Raw genomic sequence first — 21,198 nt, 5'->3', positions numbered from 1 at the left:
CATCAAACGGCGCAGTGGCTGACCGATCTGAAAGCAGGGCCTCTGTCCTGGCTTCCCTCTGCTTGTCGACGGACATCATTTCTCCTTGTCGCGAGTTTTTATTCCACAGCTCCAACATGCAAGAGCCCGACAACAGTCACCTGACTGTACCTTCACAGGGGAAGTCCTCCACTCCCAACATTCTGGTTCCAAAGCCTAAAACTGCCCCGTCTTTTGATCAGTCCTACATTGATCTCACAGCATCACAGATTTCATGGGATGTGTCTCTGATTAAAGCGGAGAACAGCAGCCCCCGGTTCTTCATGGATTCCAGTGCTCAGGAGCAGACTTGGAGTCCCAAACCACAGCAGCATTCTGTGGCTGAAGTTTCTCCCTGACCTGTAAAGAGCAACCTTACCCAACATCTGGACAAAACTAATCAAACAGCTCACAGCTGTGCCTCCAGCACTTACATCTACCATCAAGGGTGAATGGAATTATAGAACACAAATGTACTTTAATTTTTTATTTAATAAATTCTAATAAAGGAGGAAATGCATTGATATGTAAATCAAACGTTTCACAATGTTACAATTCATCTGAATAAAAATAAAACCTTTACTAAATGTCGTTTCTAAATGTTCTTCCACTTTTACTCCAGCTTTAGTCCCCGTCCATTAGAAGATCAACTTCTTTCTGGTTCTGACCCCAGTGGAGTGAATGGTGCGTCTGTGTCCATGTCGTGCTCCTGCATAGATCAAGAGGTTGGGGTTTAGGCTTTACACCAGGACTCATGTCATAACTTCACGTTGGAAGCACGCTCCTTACCTGGTTGAGTTTCTTGAACTCCACCACCTGGAAGAAAATGTGCTCCAAGATGTGTTTGGCATCCCTCTGTGTTTTGTCCAGTTTGGGAGTCACACCCAGGATTTCACCACATTTCCGTACGTAGAACTCAAGGTCATCGTCTGTGCCTGTGAAAGGAGCCACTGGTCAGTGAGTGCACATACCTGAACCTGTTCATTCTTCAGTAGGTCTTGAGGGACCTTACATTTGTTGGTGAGCTGCGCGAGGCGAACTTTCTCAGAGGAAAATGTTTCATCTAAATCAAACAGGTCCAGCATTGGAGGAGGCAAATCACTTAAGGCCGGTGGGAAAACCTAAAGAGGAAAATAATTGTTTAAACTAAAAACTAGAACAATTCAAGATGAAGGCATTTCCTTTCCTCTCCCGTTTGGTCCACGACTGGGGGACAATAAATGGAAAATCTGCTGCTAGTGGCTCATTAATGGTCACCATAGTAACGAGCATACTCTTGTGTCTCACTCCCAGGTAGCACTCTTGAGACAGGCAGAGTCGAACTTAAGCTTCAAATAAACTTGAACTGTAAAAAGGTAGAAAGAGCTGGTGGTGAAACGTTAACTGGTTTTGTACTTTGTGTGTTGTAGGATTTTTTTTTTTTCTTCTTTCAGCTGCTCTCTTCTTCAGGGGTCACCACAGCGAACTAACTCACACGAACACTTGGCGATTGTTTGTATGCCAGATGCCCTTCCTGACTCAACCAAATAACTACCACACTAGGGCTAGGCGATATGGACCAAAATTAATATTGCGATATTTTAAAGATAAATTGCGATATATTTTTATTACTTTATGGAAAGAAAAAAATAGATCATGAGTCAAAACTACGTCCCAGTTGTCACACAAGCACATTTATTAACAAACCGCTGTAACTTTATGGGGCAGAGGCGGGGCAGCCGACCCGGGACCCGAAAGCCTCAGGTTCGATCCCCAGTCATTGAACATCTCGTGGTGTCTCTGAGCAGGACACCCTATCCCCAATTGCTCCACGGTGCCTTCAATAGCTGCTCAATGCTCCACCTGGTGGTGAACGAGTTAAATGCAGAGAGCCAATTTATTAACTGTATAAATTAAATGTCTAAAAATTTAACTATTTACATATATTTGTTTTTTAGACATTTACATATATTAATCTCTTCAGCTATGCTGCCTTCACAATGTTAAGAAGCTCTGAATAAAGATCAAGTAACTGGTGCTGGATTTATCGATTTCCGTAAAGCATTCAATACAGTTGATCATTATACTCTTTTACAAAAACTGACTTCTTTTCGACTTTCATTTTCTGCAATTCAAATGTTTTGTTCGTATTTAACAGATAGGTGCCAGGTCGTGAAACATGGAAATTGTACATCCCAGTCACTACCCTGCTCTGGCTTTGTTGTTTGCCAACTGCCAATAAACCTCAAAGAAGAAGACGACAAAGCTGTAAAAGATACCTAGTGTCATTCTAGAATTGCGCCGCTCAAGGTGGCTGCATGTTGGAGTAGCTATGTTACTTTCATACTGAGATATTACTTTTGATATCTTTAATTCCTCTTTTAACTTTAATTCCTCTTTTCTACCCACAGGTAGTATACTGGGTCCATTACTTTTTTTACTATACATAAATGACCTTCCCAAAATATTTAATCACTAATATTTTAATGTATGCTGATGAAACTGTTTTCTTATCTGGCTCAAATATCGAATCTATCAACAGTCAGCTACAAGCAGATCTTCAGCAATTTCATTTTTGGCTACAAGAAAATCGCTTGATTTAATGTTAAAAAAAAAACCAACAACTATGTATGTACTTTTCCTCACCTAGAAGACATTTCAATATATCAAATTCCCTTACTTTTTTAAACAAACCCCTTTCTATTAACTATACTTTATGTACCAAGCTGAAACAAAAAATGTATGTTTACTCCAAAATTAGATCAAATTTGACATTTTCTGTTTCAAACACGTATCTTCATGCCATAATACTTTCAACTATGTCATACCGTTTACCGGTCTAGACTCTTACTACTAATGAAGTCTTGAAACCCATAGCTAGGCTCTACAATAGGGCCTACAAAATTCATAAACTTCCTGGCTGGACTCATCACTGTGAAGCTCGCTCTTCTTCAAACGCTCTAACTTTTCAAAATTATGTTCTACACAGCAGTATTAAATGGTATTTTCAGGTTTTTCATGGTGTCAGTAATGTAGCTCTTTCTACTTTGATGCCTAAAACCAATAATGGACATGGTCGCTCGACTAGAGCTGCTACAAGCGGACACTTGCCAATACCAGCCTTTAAAAATTGTTATGGCCAGAGATAATTTTTCTATATTTATACTAAAGCATGGAATGATGTTCCACAACATGTAAAGTCCATCTCAACATTCCCACTTTTTAAGAAGACTCATGTGTGTCATCTGTTGGACACCTTCTTTTGAAATCACCGTTAGGTGTCTGCCGTAATAATGCTGCCATTCTTGTATTTTGTAATGAAGTACGTCTGTGTGTCTATTAATGTGATGTGATGCTGGATATCTCTGTGTTTTTTTTATGTTCTGCAGAACAGGAACCTGCTGTAAAACAGCAAAAATGCTGAGCCAGGCCTGATTTGTTTGAATCTTTTCCTGTTTAAAAATTTAAATAAATACATTAAGTGTGTGTGAACTGTGAAGCAGCAGGTGAGGGGCTGTGTTTGTATTCAGCAAGGGAGGAGGAGGCGTGAAGTTAGTGGCACAGACGGGCAGAAAAAGGAGAACTACACAGATTTTCAAGTCTTAACAGTGAGAGGTGGTGCGACATTAATAAATCAGCAGCTTATATCGTTAAAGCCACTCTCTTTAGCGGCTAACAAAACAGCTAACTTTAGCCATTTTGTTAGCCGCTAAGGACCATGTCTTTAGCGATATGATAAGCTGCTGATTTATTAATGTCACGCTCTCATAAGGCACAACACTGCTAAATTTATACCGTGGTTTGTTTCAGGGAATGAGGCCAGTTTTTCTTTTACAATTTATACTTTTGTCAAGTGTAACTGGGACCCTGTGTACACAATTTTGTTCCACCACATGTACCATATATGATGCGAATGACACAGAAACCGCAACCTTGAAGTCAACAGTTGGACCTGCAGTTTCACACAGCTTCATACTCCACTTGTAGCGCTGTTTTAAACTATAAAAGATACCTAGTGTCATTCTAGAATTGCGCCGCTCAAGGTGGCTGCATGTTGGAGTAGGTCTGTTACTTTCATTCCGAGATATTACTTTTGATAACTTTAATTCCTATTTTTTCTGGATATAAATTGCATTTTTTTTTTTGGATGATTATTTCCTCTGGTGTCGGATGCTGTGCAGCTGGAAGGATTTTTACAGAAATATCTTTGCTTTTGGACATTTGTTATGATGCGTAACCATAACAACAAGGTTTATTACAACCGGGAGCAGCTGATTAACATCTCCAAATCTCAAATAATCTCAAATACAGCCTCAAATCCCAAATGAGTTGAAAAGGAGGCGTCGTGGATGCAGAGCAGGAGCAAAGAAGAGGGAGAAAGAGAGAAGAATGCAGTTTAAACCATTGCTTCCATCGATCATGATGGGCAATGTGAGATTGCTGGGAAACAAGTTGGATGAACTTCAAGCCCTAACAAGGACCCATCCAGAGTATCGGGAATGCAGTGTTATGTGTTTCACTGAGACATGGTTGCAGGGTCATATCCCCGACTCCAGCGTTTCCTTGCCAGACTTTCTGACCATACAAGCAGAGAGAGATTTAAAGAGGAGTGGCAAAAGGAAAGGAGGTGGGTTGGCAGTGCTTGTGAACAACAGATGGTGTAATCCTGGACATGTTACTGTGAAGTGTCATCTCTGCAGTCCAGATATTGAACTGTTAGCCCTAAGTTGTCGTCCATATTATTTGCCAAGAGAGTTCACCAGTGTTATTTTGGCAACTGTTTACATTCAACTCAATGCTGTTGCCGAGACTGCGTGTGATGTCATCAGCTCCGAGGTTGCTAAGCTACAAACGCAACACACTAGTGCGTTTGTTGCAATATCTGGGGATTTTAATCATGCCTCTCTCTCTGCTACACTTCCGACATTCGAACAGTTTGTCAGCTGCTCTACCAAAGAAAACAAAACGCTGGACTTGTTCTATGCAAATGTCAAGGACTCATACATCGTTAAAGCAAGACCCCCTCTTGGCAAATCAGATCACAATCTTGTGTTTCTCTGCTCAAAATATAAACCCCTTGTTCAGAGGCAACCTGAAATAAAGAGAACAGTGAGAAAATGGTCAATGGAAGCTGAAGAAGCCCTGCGGGGTTGTTTTGACGCTACAGACTGGGATGCACTGTGCCAGCCACATGGAGAGGACATCAATGCCATGACTGAGTGTGTGACCGACTATATAAACTTCTGTGTAAACAACACCATCCCCACCAGAACAGTGAGATGCTTCCTCAATAACAAACCCTGGATTACCACTGACCTGAAGGAACTGCTAAACCAGAAAAAAAGAGCCTTCAGGGAGAGAGACAGGGAATTATTGAAGAGCACACAGAAGCAACTAAAAGTCAAGATAAGAAACAGCAAGGAGGTGTACAAGAAGAAGCTGGAGAGCAAGCTCCAACAGAACAATATCAGAGAGGTGTGGTCAGGGATGAAACAGATCACAAGCTTCAAGCAGAAGGAGGATCAGAAGGATGGAAGCCTGGACAGAGCTGTAGATGAACAGATGCTGAGATATATTCATCAATTAAAACGGATTCTTCATTTTTCTGGACTGAATAAAACATGCATTGAATTTAATAAAATGTAACGTGAGACGTTATTTATCTTTGACCCATCAAAATGAATGTGGTCATTTATTTTACAGAATCAAAGTTTACATCAAACATTTACATTAATTTGGCAAAATATGAGAATAACAACATAATTAATCAGCGGCTGTACAATTGTGATCAATTATCCACACGGCGGTGGATGAGCACTTTACACAGACATTTCTAAATTATCTGGAAGGATTTCTACTTGATAGAAGAATTTTTAAAGATGGAAAGTGAAGTTTAAAGGGAGTAAAAGATGGTGTGTGAGGGGGAGTGTTGACCAGAACCGACACTCTCCATTCGAACCCAGCTTTTCCTCGGTACGCTCGGTAGTAAACTTGACTCGTTACCTCTCTGAAGATGAATCAGCAGATACGGAGTTCCAGTTAACGCTACCTGTCCAGCGTCTCCATAGGATGGCTGTGACCCGTCTGAAGTAGTGACGATATCCCATCTGACACAAGCTCACCTCAGCAAGTGGACTTCACATGAGTGGAGTCCTTCAGAAGTTCCACTCAGAGGTGGAAGATGTTATAATCCAAACTCGGAAGAGCCTTATCATGGCTGGACTTCTGTTCTCCCAAACGACTTCACAGAACTGCGAACATCTCAGAACTGAGAGAACTAGGAAGTACCGGCATTTAAAGGGCTCTATTTCCGGTATATTTGAGCGTTCCTGATTGGTCAATATCAACCAGACAGGGGTGTGTTTTGTTATGTAAGAGGTTACTAGAAGTCAGAAAACAGCAAGAATGTTATTGGAACAGATTGAAAATGTTCCCAGACAGGCGAGAGAAATGTTTTGGCGAGTCTGGAGAAACAGGTGCCAACTCCTCTGTTTACGTCTGAGAGGATTTTAAAACAAGACAGTTGTTCCAACACATGTCTGCTTCGAGGCTGTATTTGAGATTATTTGAGATTTGGAGATGTTAATCAGCTGCTCCCGGTTGTAATAAACCTTGTTGTTATGGTTACGCATCATAACAAATGTCCAAAAGCAAAGATATTTCTGTAAAAATCCTTCCAGCTGCACAGCATCCGACACCAGAGGAAATAATCATCCCAAAAAAAAAATGCAATTTATATCCAGAAAAAAGAGGAATTAAAGTTATCAAAAGTAATATCTCAGAATGAAAGAAACAGAGCTACTCCAACATGCGGCCACCTTGAGCGGCGCAATTCTAGAACAACCCTTTTAAATTATAGACAACCCTCAGCATCCTCTTCATCAGACTGTCATACAACAACAAAGTGTCTTCAGTCAGAGGCTTCTTCAAATCCGTTGTAGGACAGAACGCTACAAGAGATCCTTCCTGCCCACATCCATCAGCATCTATAACAACTCTTTAATGAAACCAGGATGAGTTACAACAACATTTAATTTCCCTCTGGGATTAATAAAATATTTTTGAATTGAATTGAATAGTGTCGACCTTTTGTCGAGACTTGTTTTCAATGTTGCCTACAGGAAACATTTTTCTGCTGCTCATCTGACAATTTAAATCCAAACCATCTTCACATAACAGCCATTGTTTTTCTTTTTGCTCATCAGCTAAACTGCTCTTCAATATTCTCATACACATATGCTATTACATAAAGTTCAAGCAGATTTTTTATTAAAAAACAAAAAGACTAAAATTAAACTGACTAAAATATGAAAGTTATCACAGGGCCAGTTTAGTCACATAAAAATCCAACTTTCTGAGACCTGTTTAAACTTCAAATGATGTTTGAGCTTCAACCAGGAGAGGTCTTTTACTTCAATAAAATCCTTTTGATGTCTACAGAGAAATTTTCTGCAGGAGAAGGTTTGAACCAAATTATGCGACATAAATGAAAGAGCAATGAGCACATCATAATCACCAGGGTGCTTGTTCAATCAACATTTTGAGACAGAGTTAGGTCACCTGTTTACATGTTTGGGCTGTAGAAATAGAAACTCACAGCAGGTTGCAGCTGAGGCAGCGGTGTTTCAAACTGCGGCGTGATGAGCTGCAGGGGCTCATGTTTGACGTTCAGCTGGGTATAGGCACTACAAACAGGAACAAAAGTTTAGGTATGAGGAGACTGAATGGTGCAATGCATTCATGTTGCCTTCTCACCTTATGACATGGGGTAACGTGTCGGTGGACAAGTTGAACAAAGACCTGTTGAAGAGAGACGTGAAGTCTCGGGGGTTCTCATCACCTTCCTGTAAACAGACTCTGAGCTGTCCTGACAGACGCCCTGTGTCAGGCAGCATGGTGTAATCTGTCATCTAACACACAGAGGATGAGTGTGAGCTGAATTCAGACAGCTGGTGCGCTCGTGCACTTTCTACCTACGTCTGGATCTTCAGCATCGATCTGATTAAGCTGGATGTTATCAGTCATGAGCCACTGAAGCACAACGTCCTACAATAAAATGAAGCAAAGAAAAGGACTGAAACTCTGAACCACTCTAAACTTCTGACATTAAATGTTCTTGAACTCACCATGATTTTACCATTTTCCTCTTTGTCTACATACTGATCACTGAACATGTAGCAAGAACCCAAAACCGCCAGTTTGCCAGACTCCTTCAGGATCACATAAAATATCTCTGAGAACACTTTGACGTTCAAAAACATAACGGTTAGTAAAAATGACAGAAAACTCTACGGACCTTCCCCTGATAGAAGGACAGGACGGGCCTGTTGAGCGGGAAGCAGACTGAACCAGTAGACAGGACCGCCACAGCGGGCTTCATCACGCTCAACGTGGCTCCATATGGATACAAAAAGGTGAGCGCTCTGCACAGAAAACAACTGTACAGTGAAAAAGCAAAGATTTGGTGGAGTAAAAGATAACATGGAAGCAAATTGTTTACTGGGCGTCGTTTCCAATGTTTTCATCTTCAATCACTCCTGTGACCACTTTGCTGGCAGCTCGACTGATCTCTCTGAACAAAAAGAAGACATTTTAAATTTAGAACTTAAAAAGCATTTACAGAAACACCGAGATCAGAAAAAGGGTTTATTTCTATCCACCTTATTCCTGTGGGCTCTACCGTATAAAGGATTGTGAATACAACTTCCTGTCAGACAGGAAGTAGCACTAAGCATGGGCTAACCATGGCAGAGGAGCACGGACCACAGCTTATTTGAAAGTAATTTACATTCAGTTTAGCAGAAAAAAACACAGTTTTTGTTTTGTTCACATTTATTTAACAACCATAAAGTTTATTAAAATAGCCATGCTGAGTTCAGGTACCTGCAGGAACAACCAAACCAAACTAAATTAGTGGCTACAACAACACGATTTTTGAACATGGACTAAAACAAAAAGAATGTTCCTGTGAAAAGAGGTATAATTTCCATCATCTACCTACAGATCAGGAATTAAGAAGAATGTGGCTGAAAAATGTGAACTTGAAGAGACCACCCAAAACTCTGTATGCGAGATCATTTCACTTTGTTGACACATGGCTGACGGGGGAAAACCTGCATCCTACTTTGTGTCTGGACTACAATAAACCACCGGAGACGAGACGCTAGATCCTCAGAAGGATTGAAAACAGTGATGAGAACATCAGTCTGATTTCAAGTGTATGGAGGTCACAGCTTTATAATATTTGTTCAACTTCAGTTCTATTTCGTATAAGCTTTGCCCTTTAAGGCTGTCGCTGATGGTTTATCCCGTTATGCGAAGCATTACACTGAAAAAATTTAGTCCACGCCCACCTGCTGTGTGGGCCCCACCCGGTCCGTATAAATTACGTAAAGAGCGGGTAATCGGCTCCCATTTTTCTTCAGTGAGCTAATAGCACTGTCAGAAGAACGAAGAAGGAAAGTTGTGTAGATGACCAACCTTTGTTAAGAATGCTTGGCCCGTCACGTCGACCTCCGGTCGTCCGGTGAGCTCTCCTCTCCGAGGAGAAGCTGACGAGCAGTCTTGTTTCAAGGTAAGAGCCGAGGAGTATTTCTCAGTGACAGGTCGCTACACGCTGGACAACGCCATCTTGTAATTTTCCTCTTATCGCCGACCCCCGGAGCGAATCGGATGGTTCCTCCGGGACAGGCAGCGTCAGCAGCGGCCCTCCGCGGCTCATTCCCTCCTGGCTGGAGAGCGTAGTGTCGGTGGAGGGGGGCTGAGCGAATGCTCACCTCATCCCACCTCGTTTCGCATAGGCGATCACACCGCTCCCGGCCAACTGCACCCTCTGGGGTTGCCCGCGTAACCCAGGAGTGGCTGACACGAAGGGACCTTTTTTACGTCCCGCGCCTTTTCCCGCCAGTTCGGATGATCCGGCGGGAGGATTCTTTTTCTAGGCTCCTTTTCCGGCTCACCGTCCTGACCCCATCTGGCCATCTCGCCTCCCAACAGGGCGTCCTACGGGACGAGGCCACAGCCGGTTTTCCTGGTAGATTGGGGGCCCGGTTCCCACAGCCCGCGCCCATCACCAGAGCAGAGGGGTTTTCACCGAGCGGAAAGTCCCTCAGTGCCCCCTGGAGCAGAGCCTGACGGAGGCTTCATCGGAACAAGATGTCCAGGTGGACTAGCGTCCCGCGCCTCCGGTTAGCGTAATCCAGACGGTGACACCGATCTTCGACTGAGCTCACCAGCATGCGTTCCAGACGGCCGCAGCGAACAACACGTTACGCTTTTGGTGTACATGTTCAGAGGAGGGAGGAGACAACGTTCCATCTGTAGAGCAGCTGACGTCACCCCCAACCGGTGCGCCTCTTTGCTGTCTGCCGGCCCACATCGCAGCCGGAGGACGGAGTTTTTCAGCATTTCCCTGAGACCGCCGACAGATGGCGCTCTAGGACAACAAATGACAGAGCAATTGACGGTTGTGGCAGAGAATGTGTGTAGGTGACACGAGTTTGAAGTAAAACATCATTTAATGATGAAAGTGTCCATTTTTAGCCAGTTTGTCAGCTCAGATGATCTGACAGTGGCTCTCTCTCACACCCTCCACACGAAATGAGCCAGTGGCAAGACGTTTCCATGGCCGTCTCGCTGAGCTTCAGCCCGTCCGGCCCTCTTCATCCCGGCAACAGAGTGTCCAACGTTTTTCCCAGAGACCCCCAGCAGATGGCGCCCTGGGCCAACGAATCCCAGAGCTCATGGGGGAAAAGATTCAGAATGATGGTCTGCAGAGGGTGTGTGTAAATATGACACAAATGTTGAATAAAACATTATTCAATGATCAAGTGTCTGTTTCTAGTCAGTCTGTAAGCTCGGATGGACTCACAGCGGCTGCGCACACACCCTCCACACATAACGAGACAGTGTCTTTAATAAGGGTTTTTTAAACTCACCGTTGCTCCAAGACATGACTAGACGCTCACACCTCACAATGGTAAGCGAAATAACTCGTTGTCAACCTGAGCTGCAAGATCCTCACCCAAGCGGTGTCAAATGCGCACTCACGCGACGCAAACAGCCTTCACCCAAACGGCGTTGCGTTGATGATGGCACACACACAGCTCCCCGGCGTTCACCGGCCCACATCGGCATAAATGTGGGACCGCAGGTCGGGTCAGTGGAGGACCACGCTCTCAGTGAGAGCGACACACGCCGCATCGAAGCAAACGCGTGCCGCCGCGTCGCAGGCAGCCTTCATCCACCGCGTCTCAGTGCTCGGCCGCTCATGGCAGCATAAGCATGAGACAGCTAAGCAAACCCAGTGACGAGTCTCGCTTCCAGCGAGAGCGGCGCACATCCCACCAGAGAAAACGTGTGCTCCTGCGGGGCTCGCAGTCTTCACTCAAACGGCACAGCGTAGATGAAGTCGCACTCACAGCTTCGCAGCGCTCGCCCGCTCATGGCGGCATAGATGCGAGATCTCAAAGCAAACCCAGTGCAGGACACCGCACGCGGCAGGAGCGACACGTGTTTTCACCGCAGTGGCGTCAAAAGCGCAGCCCCATGGCATAATCAGCTGCCACGCTTCGCCTCAGCACACACCGGCCCACCTAGACATGAAGATTGGTCCGCGGTCCGAACGCAGCACACGGGCGCGTTCAAAGCCCTTTCGAGGAAGCCACGCCTTGGGTCACGTGGAAAACATTCCCGCGACATGACGGCGGTTGAGGCGGTGGACTGGATGACATCCGTACAAAACATGACGCATCACTTAAACGCACGTCCACTCCACAAACGTTACGCGGAGTGACTAAAAACATGCTCACCAGACAGATGGATGGCCAGGGTGTTATGCAAAGGTTACATGTTACAATTTGCAACCCAACCCCCTCCGTTCGGAAGAATTTTAGAGACAGTCCTGTCATCACCAGACCAAATCTCATCCCTAAATGCAGAAGTCCAAGAGCTTCTGATAAAAGAAGTAATCTCCAGAGTTCCCAACGGAGAGAAAAATACAGGGTTTTACTCACGTTACTTCCTGGTTCCCAAACGGACCGGAGGGATGAGACCGATTTTGGATCTGTCAGCTTTCAACAAGGTGATCATGGACAAACCGTTTCACGTTGACAACCAGACAGCTCTTGGACAACATCCAGAGAAACGACTGGTTTGTTTTCCGTCGACCTGTAAGATGCTTATTTTCACATACCGATCATCCCAAAACACAGAAAATTCCTGCGTTTCTCCTTTCAAGGGATGAGGTATCAGTACAACAGGCTGCCGTTTGGTTATCCTCTCGTGCCTCGTACGTTCTCAAAGTGTGTGGAGACAGCCCTGCATCCGTTACACAGAGCAGGGATGAGAGTTTTGTTTTACCTGGACGACCTGCTGCTGCTGTCACGCTCCAGACAGGAAGCAATGATGCAGGCTCAGGTGTTGACATCACACCGGTTAAATCTGGGCTTCACCATAAATTGGAAGAAAAGCTCAATTTTCCTGGCCCAGACAATTGTTTATCTGGGAGTGGAGCTAACTCAACCACCATGAGGGCTCGTTTATCACAAACGAGAATCGACACTTTAAAAGACCAGCTCCGTCTCGTAAGACCTGGCAGAGTGGTAACAGCTGTTTTCCATCATGAAGCTGTTAGGAATGATGTCATCAGCTCACACAGTTGTCCCGCTGGGTTTATTACACATGAGACGCCTCCAGAGGTGGTTTGCACGTCTGCGTGTGGATCCAGAAAAACAAAAGAGACAGATGATCACTGTTCCTCCGTGAGGGCAGACCTCCGACACTGGGGAAACACCCTGGTTCTGTCGGAGGGAGCCCCAGTCAGCAGACCCACGTCACACGTGCCAGTCTTCACGGACGCGTAGCTTTCAGGCTGGGGGGGGGGGGACATGCCTATCTCAAGCAGTAGGGGCGCTGTGGCCCCATCACACATCTGCCCACATAAATGTTTTGGAGTGCCACACGATGCTGAATGTGATTCAACACTTTGCTCCCGTGCTACAGAATCAACACGTTTTGATTCACACAGACAACAAGGTGACTGCTGCTTTCATAAACCAGCAGGGGGTGTGCGCTCAGCCAAGATGTTACACATTGCGCGAAAGCTACTGTGTTGGGCTCACCAAAATCTGCTCTCCATCAGAGCAGTGTACATCCCTGGTGTTCTGAACAAAGGGGCAGATGTGATGTCCAGGGGCGGTCCACGTCACAGGGACTGGACTCTCCATCCAGACCCGATGACTCAGACGTGGCAGAAATTTGGCAAAGCAGCTGTGGACCTGTTTGCGACACGAGAAAACGCTCAGTGTCAACTATGGTTTTCTCCGAGCCCGCGAGATGAACCACCGCTGGGGGTGGATGCGTTTGCCCACAGCCCATGGCCCAAAACGCTTCTGTATGCGTTTCCTCCACCTCCTCTGATTTTACGGTTCCTGAACCGAGTTCAGGAGGAGGGATTGACAGCTCTCCTGGTGGCCCCCGAGCGCGTGAACGCACCATGGTTCCCAGTCCTGCAACGCCTGCTGTCGGGGCGCCCGTGGAACCTGCCGTGGAGGGAGGATGCTCTCCTCCAGGCAGGAGGAGCGATCAGGAGTTACCCAGAAATAGGCCAGCACGTGTGGGTCTGGCCACTGAGCAGATCCGCTTAGAGAGGATGGGTCTCCCACAGGATGTCAACCTCAGGGCACACTCGATCAGGGGTGTTGTGTCTTCGACTGCTTTGCATAATGGTATGACAATGCAGGATATTTGCACTGCGGCCGCGTGGTCAACACCCTGCTCATTCATTCGCTTTTACCTACGTGATGTGACGGCCCGTTCCATGACACATTCTGTCCTTAGTGTTACAGAATGAATGTCATTGTTTCACGGAACTCCGTTTTACTCACATCTGTCTGCATGCATTACAGTGTGAGATGTTATCAGTCACAAGTTGTGATTGTTATTTTGGTTCTATTATCACTAATCCGTTCATGAATATTGTTACCAATCAGTTCATTTGATTAATAATAAGTTCTCCTGTTATTATTAATCTGTTCATACTGTTCAGCCGTAAACCGGTTAGTTCATGGCTCTTTTCAGCATATTTTCCCTCCCCGTTGAAATTTTTCCAGGGCGTTCATGCATTCAGAACGCATAGTTATACAACATGCGTCTGTGCATGGCACGCATAATTACGCAATGCGTAATTACGTACATGGGGAGCTGAGTGACAAGACATTTTTTGGGCAAGCTTCTGCTTCATACGGTGTTCGAATGGACCCAGTGAGGCGAAAACCACATCTGCTTCACCCTTAAACCATCATCGACAGCCTTAAAGGGCGAAGCTTATACAAAATAGAACGTTGGTTACATACTGTAACCCCAGATTCTATGAGTATAAGCGTAGCCCTTTAAGCGTCGGGCCTCACTGGCTCCTAAATGGCTGAAGAAAAGTTATTTGGGAGCCGATTACCCGCTCTTTATGTAATTTATATGGAACGGGTGGGGCCCACACAGCAGGTGGGAGTGGACTAAATTTTTTCAGTGTAATGCTCCGCATAACGGGATAAACCATCAGCGACAGCCTTAAAGGGCTACGCTTATACTCAATAGAATCTGGGGTTACAGTACGTAACCAACGTTTTATGATATTCTCTGTAATTAACCCAAGCTCAGTGATGGAAGACTTTAAGACATTGTCTGGGCTCGGTGTTTGATTTAAGGTCAATAAGATTGTGTCCCACCTCTTAACAAAACACCACCGACCTTATTACTGTGTAGATACTGATACACCTCAGAGCTTTTCAGGTTGTTCATCACTTCACCGTCAGAAAACCCGAGTCAATGAAGTAGCTAAATATGCTAGTAGATGTAATCTGCAGCCACTTCTTCAGGTCGTCCTCCATCCCTCGTCCTCAGCAGGCAGTGGTATGATTATATTTCCTGTTTGAGCTCTGACAGGTGGTGTTTCTACATGCTTAAATTAAAGCCACAATGCTCAGAGAAACTACATTAGCTCGTATTGTTCACATAAAAACAAACACTGGTTCTGGTCCACGCCGGAAGTCGTGCCCATAATTCATAATTCATAAGCACGGAGCTAGGAATAAGGTGGCTAGAACTGTTTGTATCTGACGTCGAACCTGTTCAACACGCCGTTGGACACAAGTGCCTCCTTGGGATGGAAGTATTTATAGTACATATTCCTCACAACAGCATCTGTGAGAGCAAGAATGTGAAAAATATTATGAAAGCAAAAGTCAAGCACCCTTTGGAGTAACACTTATTGCCTGCTACCTTTCATGTCAGAGCTAAACTAAAATCATCTGAGAAGGGACAGAGTTAAACCTCCTCAATCATGTTTGTGTGATCTCACTCCAGAAATTCTGCCCAGTTATTCATGTGATATTTTGCTAACACTGGTTTTACCAGTTAATGGCAATGATTGAAGCAAGTTTCTCGAACAGTGTGTAGCCCTCAGAGTGCATGTTGTGAATGACTCTCAGCTACTACTACACTAAACTTTAGCTCAGTATCTGTAAAGTTGTCTGTCAGAAACTTTTGTGTTTGATGAAGCTAATCTTTTTTAGATAATACATCCAATGACTGCTTTTTAAGTTTCATTCAAACTGATCCAGTGGTTCATGACATATTTTGCTAACGCTAGACACACAAGCAAAATCATCATCGTCGCTTCGCCTTCGGAGGTGTGTGATCATAACAAGTGAGATTGTTACATCAGTAAATATGCTGTGAACCACGACTGAAGCTAATTTAAATCCACACCGTTGTTGACCATCACTCCAAACTCCTCCAGGAGAAAGTTGATGTTTGTGTCATATTTCATTTCTCCTCCTTCACCAAGCATGACCAGCATGTTACCACCTCCATCCAGGTACTGCTTCAACACCTCCAGCTGAAGGAAAACCAAACAGACCAAAACAAGCTCATTATCTTACACCGAACTGCAAACTTCCCCCTTTACATGTGTTTCAGATATTGCAGTGCAGACACGTTAGATGTGACAAAATGCGTTGGTCACCTCTGAAGCTGTGAACTTCTCTCTTGGCCCTGCAGTGATCCACAGCTTGACCCCTTTCAGCTTCTCCTCTGACACCTCTTCCTTGATACTGTCAGAAAGGATTAACATATGATTAAATAGGACTTTTTGTTGTAACATTTACACTTTTTAAAACTTTTAACAATTTAAATGTTTCCCATATAAATAGTTCTTAAATGTTTCAAACCATTATTCTCTGAAAACTTCTTTAACATCTACTACTATTATCAATCAATCAACCTTTATTTATACAGGTAAATCCCATTGAGCCTCTAGGACTCATTTACAAGAGAGACCTGAAAATTTAAATTAAAATTATTATAAATTATTGTCATCTTTTGCTACATTTTGCTTTACTCTTACCTCGGCTGACCTTCTGTATATTTTTACCTTGCATTTTGCCGCCTCTTCCTTTTAACTAGTATTCTGATGACATTTTACTTATTTTAGCTTAAATTCAGTTTTAGCTTCTTCTTCAGCAGCCATTCATAGTTGGATATAAACTGTTTATAAGCTTTCAACTACAGAAATGACTCACACAGGCCTTTAAACCTTAGTGTTTAAATGTCAAGAACTAAAAATACTTAATGTTTTCCTCCTTCTTTATAGGTTTGGTCTTTTCCTTTGTACTAACATGCACAAGTCACAATATATTTAGTTTAATATGGACCTATACTTTCATCTATCCATTATCTTTTACCCGCTTCTTCCATTTTGGGTCACGGGGGTCGCCGGTGCCCATGTCCAGCAATCAATGTGTGAGGGGCGGAGTACACCCTGGACAGGTCCATCACAGGGACACATAGAGACAAATAAGACAAACAACCATTCACTCTCTCACTCACACCTAGAGACAATTTAGAGTTACCAATCAGTCTAACATGCATGTTTTTGGTCTATGGGAGGAAACCGGCGTACCCGGAGAAAACCCACGCATGCACGGAGAGAATATGCAAACGCCATCCAAAAAGGCCCCCGGACCGGGGTTTGAACCGGGGACCTGCTCGCTAAGAGGCAGCAGCTCTACCAGTTGCGCCACCATGCTGCCTCCCTTTACTGTCATAATGAAACAATTTCTTTTTTGATTATTATTATTATTTTTTTTAATAAAAAGGAATTCTACACATATCAAGTTCAAGTCAATTTTATTGTCATTCACATCACATGTGGTACATGAGGTTGTAGTAAACTAGGCCTGAGGTCAAATCCTGACCTTAAGGATCTTATGGGACAGAAACTGTCATTTCATTGATTTGAATCCAGAAATACAGGTTGACCCATCCTGAGACTTTCTTTCTTGAATTAATCAAGTGAAAGAAGACTACTTTCGATTATCATTACTATTTTACAAATGTTTGATAATCAAATTGTGTTAGTTCAAACAATGTTTAAATGTTGAAGTGAACTACTCATTTTTAAATCAACTGTGAAACAGTAATAACGATTTTTAATCCTCATTCAAAGTGGAAATCAAGTTGGAATATGTTACAGAGTAATGATTCAATTTCTTGATCGTCTGTTTGAAATGAGCAAGTTGTGTAAGTTGGTCAAAGTTCAAGTTTCGGTCAACTGCAAGTTTACTGAAAAAGAAATGTCATGTTTAACTTTTACAGCAAGATACTAGAGAATTGACTCCACGAAGTCTGAGTTCTTCATAATATCTTCTGTCTGTTCTTAAACAATCTTAATCTTTTTCCTTGACTTTTTAACAACACCTTACATCACAAAACACACCTCTGTTTTGGTCCATCGACCAATCAGAAACTCCCAAATGAACCGGAAATAGAGCTCTTTAAATGTCGGTACTTCCTAGTTCAACCCAGTTGGAGTCGGGTGGAGAGTTTGCAGCTCCAGTCGTTTGGGAGAACAGAAGTCCAGCATAATCCAGAGCTCTTCCGAGTCTTGTGGGAATTATGACATCTTCCACCTCTGAGTGGAACTTCTGAAGGACTCCACTCATGTGAAGTCCACTCGTGAGGTGAACTGTTGTTGATGAAGTCCCGCCACCACTCCGGACGGTTCTCTGCCATCCTACGGAGACGCTGGACCGGTAGCTTAACTGGAGCTCCGCTTCCACTGATTCATCGTCAGAGAGGTAATGAGTCGAGTTCACTACCGAGCGTACCGAGGAAAGCTGGGTCGAATGGAGGGTGCCGTTCTGTTCAACACTTTTCACTCACACACACACCATCTCCCTCCCTCTAAACTTCAATCTTTAAACTCTTCTATCTGCTAGCAAATTAATCCAGATATTTCCAGAAATGTCTGTTGTGAAGTTTTTCAACCATCGCCGTATGGTTAATGTCTGTTGTACTGCTGGAAGTGAGAAAACAATCGCCGTATTGTCTACTCCTTGTAAAACTTGCTAAATTAGCCATGTTGTTATAAATCATTTTGCCAAATTAATGTAAATGTGTGATGTGTTTAAATCGTTTTTAAATAAATGACCCACTGTCGTTGGTGAGTCAAAGATAAACACGTTTCCGTCCACATTTTATTAAATTCAATGCACGTACATTATACAGTCCAGAAAAATGAAAGAATCCGTTTAATTTATGAATATATATCAGCATATGTTCATCTACAAGGTGGAACAAAATTATGTACTCAGGGTCCCAGTTACATCCAACAATAACAATATAAAGTATAAGAAGAAACATTATATTTCTTATATATTATATATGTTCTCAGTCCTCACCTCCTTCTACAGGTGTGCAGTGGAGAGCATCCTGTGCTTCAGCATCAACATGTGGCATGGAGGCTGCACAGCTGCAGAAAGAAAAGCTTTGCAGAGAGTGGTGAAGGCTGCACAGAAGTCTGTTGGGAGTCAGTCTCCCCACCATCACAGACATTTACACCTCTAGATGCAGGAAGAGGGCCACCTGCATAATGAAGGACCCCACTCACTCAGCACACACACCTTTTGCCCCACTCTCCTCAGAAAGGAAGTTAAGAAGCATTAAGTGTAGAACAACTAGACTGAGGAACAGCTTCTACCCTGAGGCTGTTAGACTCATGAATCTCTAATTAGTGATGGTTCTGACGACACTGAAACCTCAGTGCATGCGCCAAGCAAACAAGGTGAAGCCCCGTGTCAGTGCGCGTATCTCTTAAAGGAAAACCACGTGACCGATACAGTTACTGTATCATTAGGTTGTGAATGTGCCAAATTGTATTTATAAGGGAGAAAATGTATCGACACGTTTGTGGGTTTTGTTGGATGGAACCAGTTTGTGTTCTTTGCTTTGCATTGGTTTTTGGCTTGTCATTGAATACCATTGATCAACCAAGGAAGAGGAAGTTTTCTCCTGTGTGAGATCATTTTAATCTTATCACAGAGAATAAGTCAAAGTCAGAGAGTCAGAGTTTCTTTATTGTCATTCACACCTCATGTGGTACATGTGGTGGAGCGAAATTATGTACACAGGGTCCCAGTTACATCCAACAATAAAATGTATAAGAAAAACAGTAATAACATCTAAGATATGAACTAAGAAAAACATCAACTAAATATACACTAAGCACTCATAACATAACACGTTGAACATCAGCACAAACATGAACATGAGTCTGTGTGAGCAGATGAGCACGCATGAACACATCAACATTGAAACAGATCAGCAGCAACATGAAACAGATCAGCAGCAACATGATGTAATTTTTCACAGCGATTATTCTAGTTAGAGATTCGAGTCTAACAGCCTTGGGGTAGAAGCTGTTCCTCAGTCTAGTGATTCTACACTTAATGCTTCTCAACCTCCTTCCTGAGGGGAGTGGGGCAAAAAGTGTGTGTGCTAGGTGAGTGAGGTCCTTCATGATGCAGGTAGCCCTCTTCCTGCATCTGGAGGTGTAGACGTCTGTGATGGTGGGGAGGCTGACTCCGACAGACTTCTGTGCAGCCTTCACCACTCTCTGCAAAGCTTTTCTTTCTGCAGCTGTGCAGCCTCCATGCCACATGTTGATGCTGGAGCACAGGATGCTCTCCACTGCACACCTGTAAAAGGAGGTGAGGAATGAGCTTCCCAGACCAGCTCGCCTCAGCCGTCTGAGGAAGTAGAGTCTCTGATGAGCTTTCTTGATCAGGCTGGTGGTAGTGTTGCTCCAGCTGAGGTTGTCATTCATGTGTACACCCAAGTACTTGTAGCTGGAGACCACTTTGTGAAAAAAATTAATAAACTAACATGTATTGTTTAAATATCATTTAATCCATGTTCATTCTGCAGACTTTCAAAGTTGGTGTGTGTATGTGAACTCTGGTAAACTCTTGTAAATGTGAACTTTTGTCCTCTGCTCAGCAAACGTCCTTGTATTTCACCACCTGCAGAGAGGCAAAGATACAGAACTTTTATCTAAACGGCTGAGGACGCTTTTCGTATCAATATGTTTTTCTTTTTCAGAGATTCTAGCCACATGAACAAAGACTTGTTACAAATCTAATTAAAAAATACCAGCTCCACAAATGTTTATCAGAATGTTCTAGTCACATGGACAGAAGACTTGTTACAGAACACGGCTCAACAAGAAGAATAACATCATCTCGTACTGATAACAAGAACTTGTGTATGGTATCAACCTGAGGAACTTATCCTCCCTTCATGATAGAATGTTATTGTGACGCACGAAACATGTATAAATATATGTACTGTCTCTTTAAGAATCCAGTGTGCTGTGATGTGCTTGTTCTGACTTCACGCAGGCAGCAACTCCTTTCTGCAGAAAGAATAAACCTCGCGCTCCGTTTTGAGCTAAAAGAGAAATGTCTCTGGTTTTCTTTTTATTAAGAGTTTTTTAAAGTTTAGAACAATTATTATTTTCCACAAAAGTTTGGAGGCACCGCTTTGGGATACGCCGGGAGTTCGTCCGGCCGACGGAGAATCACGACGGGGCTGATCACCGGACCTCCGACCCTCCAAGTAGGACGTTTTGGGAGCGGGAGGACGTCTGGTTCTCCGGAGGGGGGAATCAACTCCGGCCGTATTCGAAACAGGAAACCAGAGACATCTACGATAAAGGTAAATAAAAAAAAAATAAAAAATAAAAAATAAAAAAAGCGCTAAGCTAGCGAGCGGGCGACAGACACGACTCCGTCAAAAAGATCGCTCTCTCATAAAATAAGTAAGCTTTCATTAGGAAAGCCGAGGTGTAAGTTCTGAATTTAGAGT

General features: G+C 43.6%; 1 protein-coding gene across 1 annotated transcript in view; it reads right to left on the bottom strand.

Moving 5' to 3' along the window:
- Positions 1-610: 610 nt before the first annotated feature.
- The window catches only part of ift52 (intraflagellar transport 52 homolog (Chlamydomonas)), a 24,435-nt gene continuing 3,847 nt past the window's right edge, over positions 611-21,198 (bottom strand). Inside the window, exons 2-13 of the mRNA XM_037678679.1 lie at positions 16,019-16,106; positions 15,763-15,892; positions 15,120-15,195; positions 8,498-8,569; positions 8,294-8,420; positions 8,124-8,207; positions 7,975-8,043; positions 7,753-7,907; positions 7,595-7,682; positions 1,031-1,139; positions 808-953; positions 611-727 (exon numbers count right to left, since the gene is read on the bottom strand). Of these exons, the coding sequence (XP_037534607.1) occupies positions 665-727; positions 808-953; positions 1,031-1,139; positions 7,595-7,682; positions 7,753-7,907; positions 7,975-8,043; positions 8,124-8,207; positions 8,294-8,420; positions 8,498-8,569; positions 15,120-15,195; positions 15,763-15,892; positions 16,019-16,106 (1,207 nt within the window). The 3' untranslated portion in view covers positions 611-664. The remainder of the gene's footprint in view (positions 728-807; positions 954-1,030; positions 1,140-7,594; positions 7,683-7,752; positions 7,908-7,974; positions 8,044-8,123; positions 8,208-8,293; positions 8,421-8,497; positions 8,570-15,119; positions 15,196-15,762; positions 15,893-16,018; positions 16,107-21,198) is intronic.

This window comes from Nematolebias whitei, chromosome 7, assembly GCF_014905685.2.
Source record: "Nematolebias whitei isolate Nwh7 chromosome 7, NemWhi1, whole genome shotgun sequence".
Classification (NCBI taxonomy): Eukaryota; Metazoa; Chordata; class Actinopteri; order Cyprinodontiformes; family Rivulidae; genus Nematolebias; species Nematolebias whitei.
This window is presented reverse-complemented; position numbering and strand designations above follow the sequence as displayed.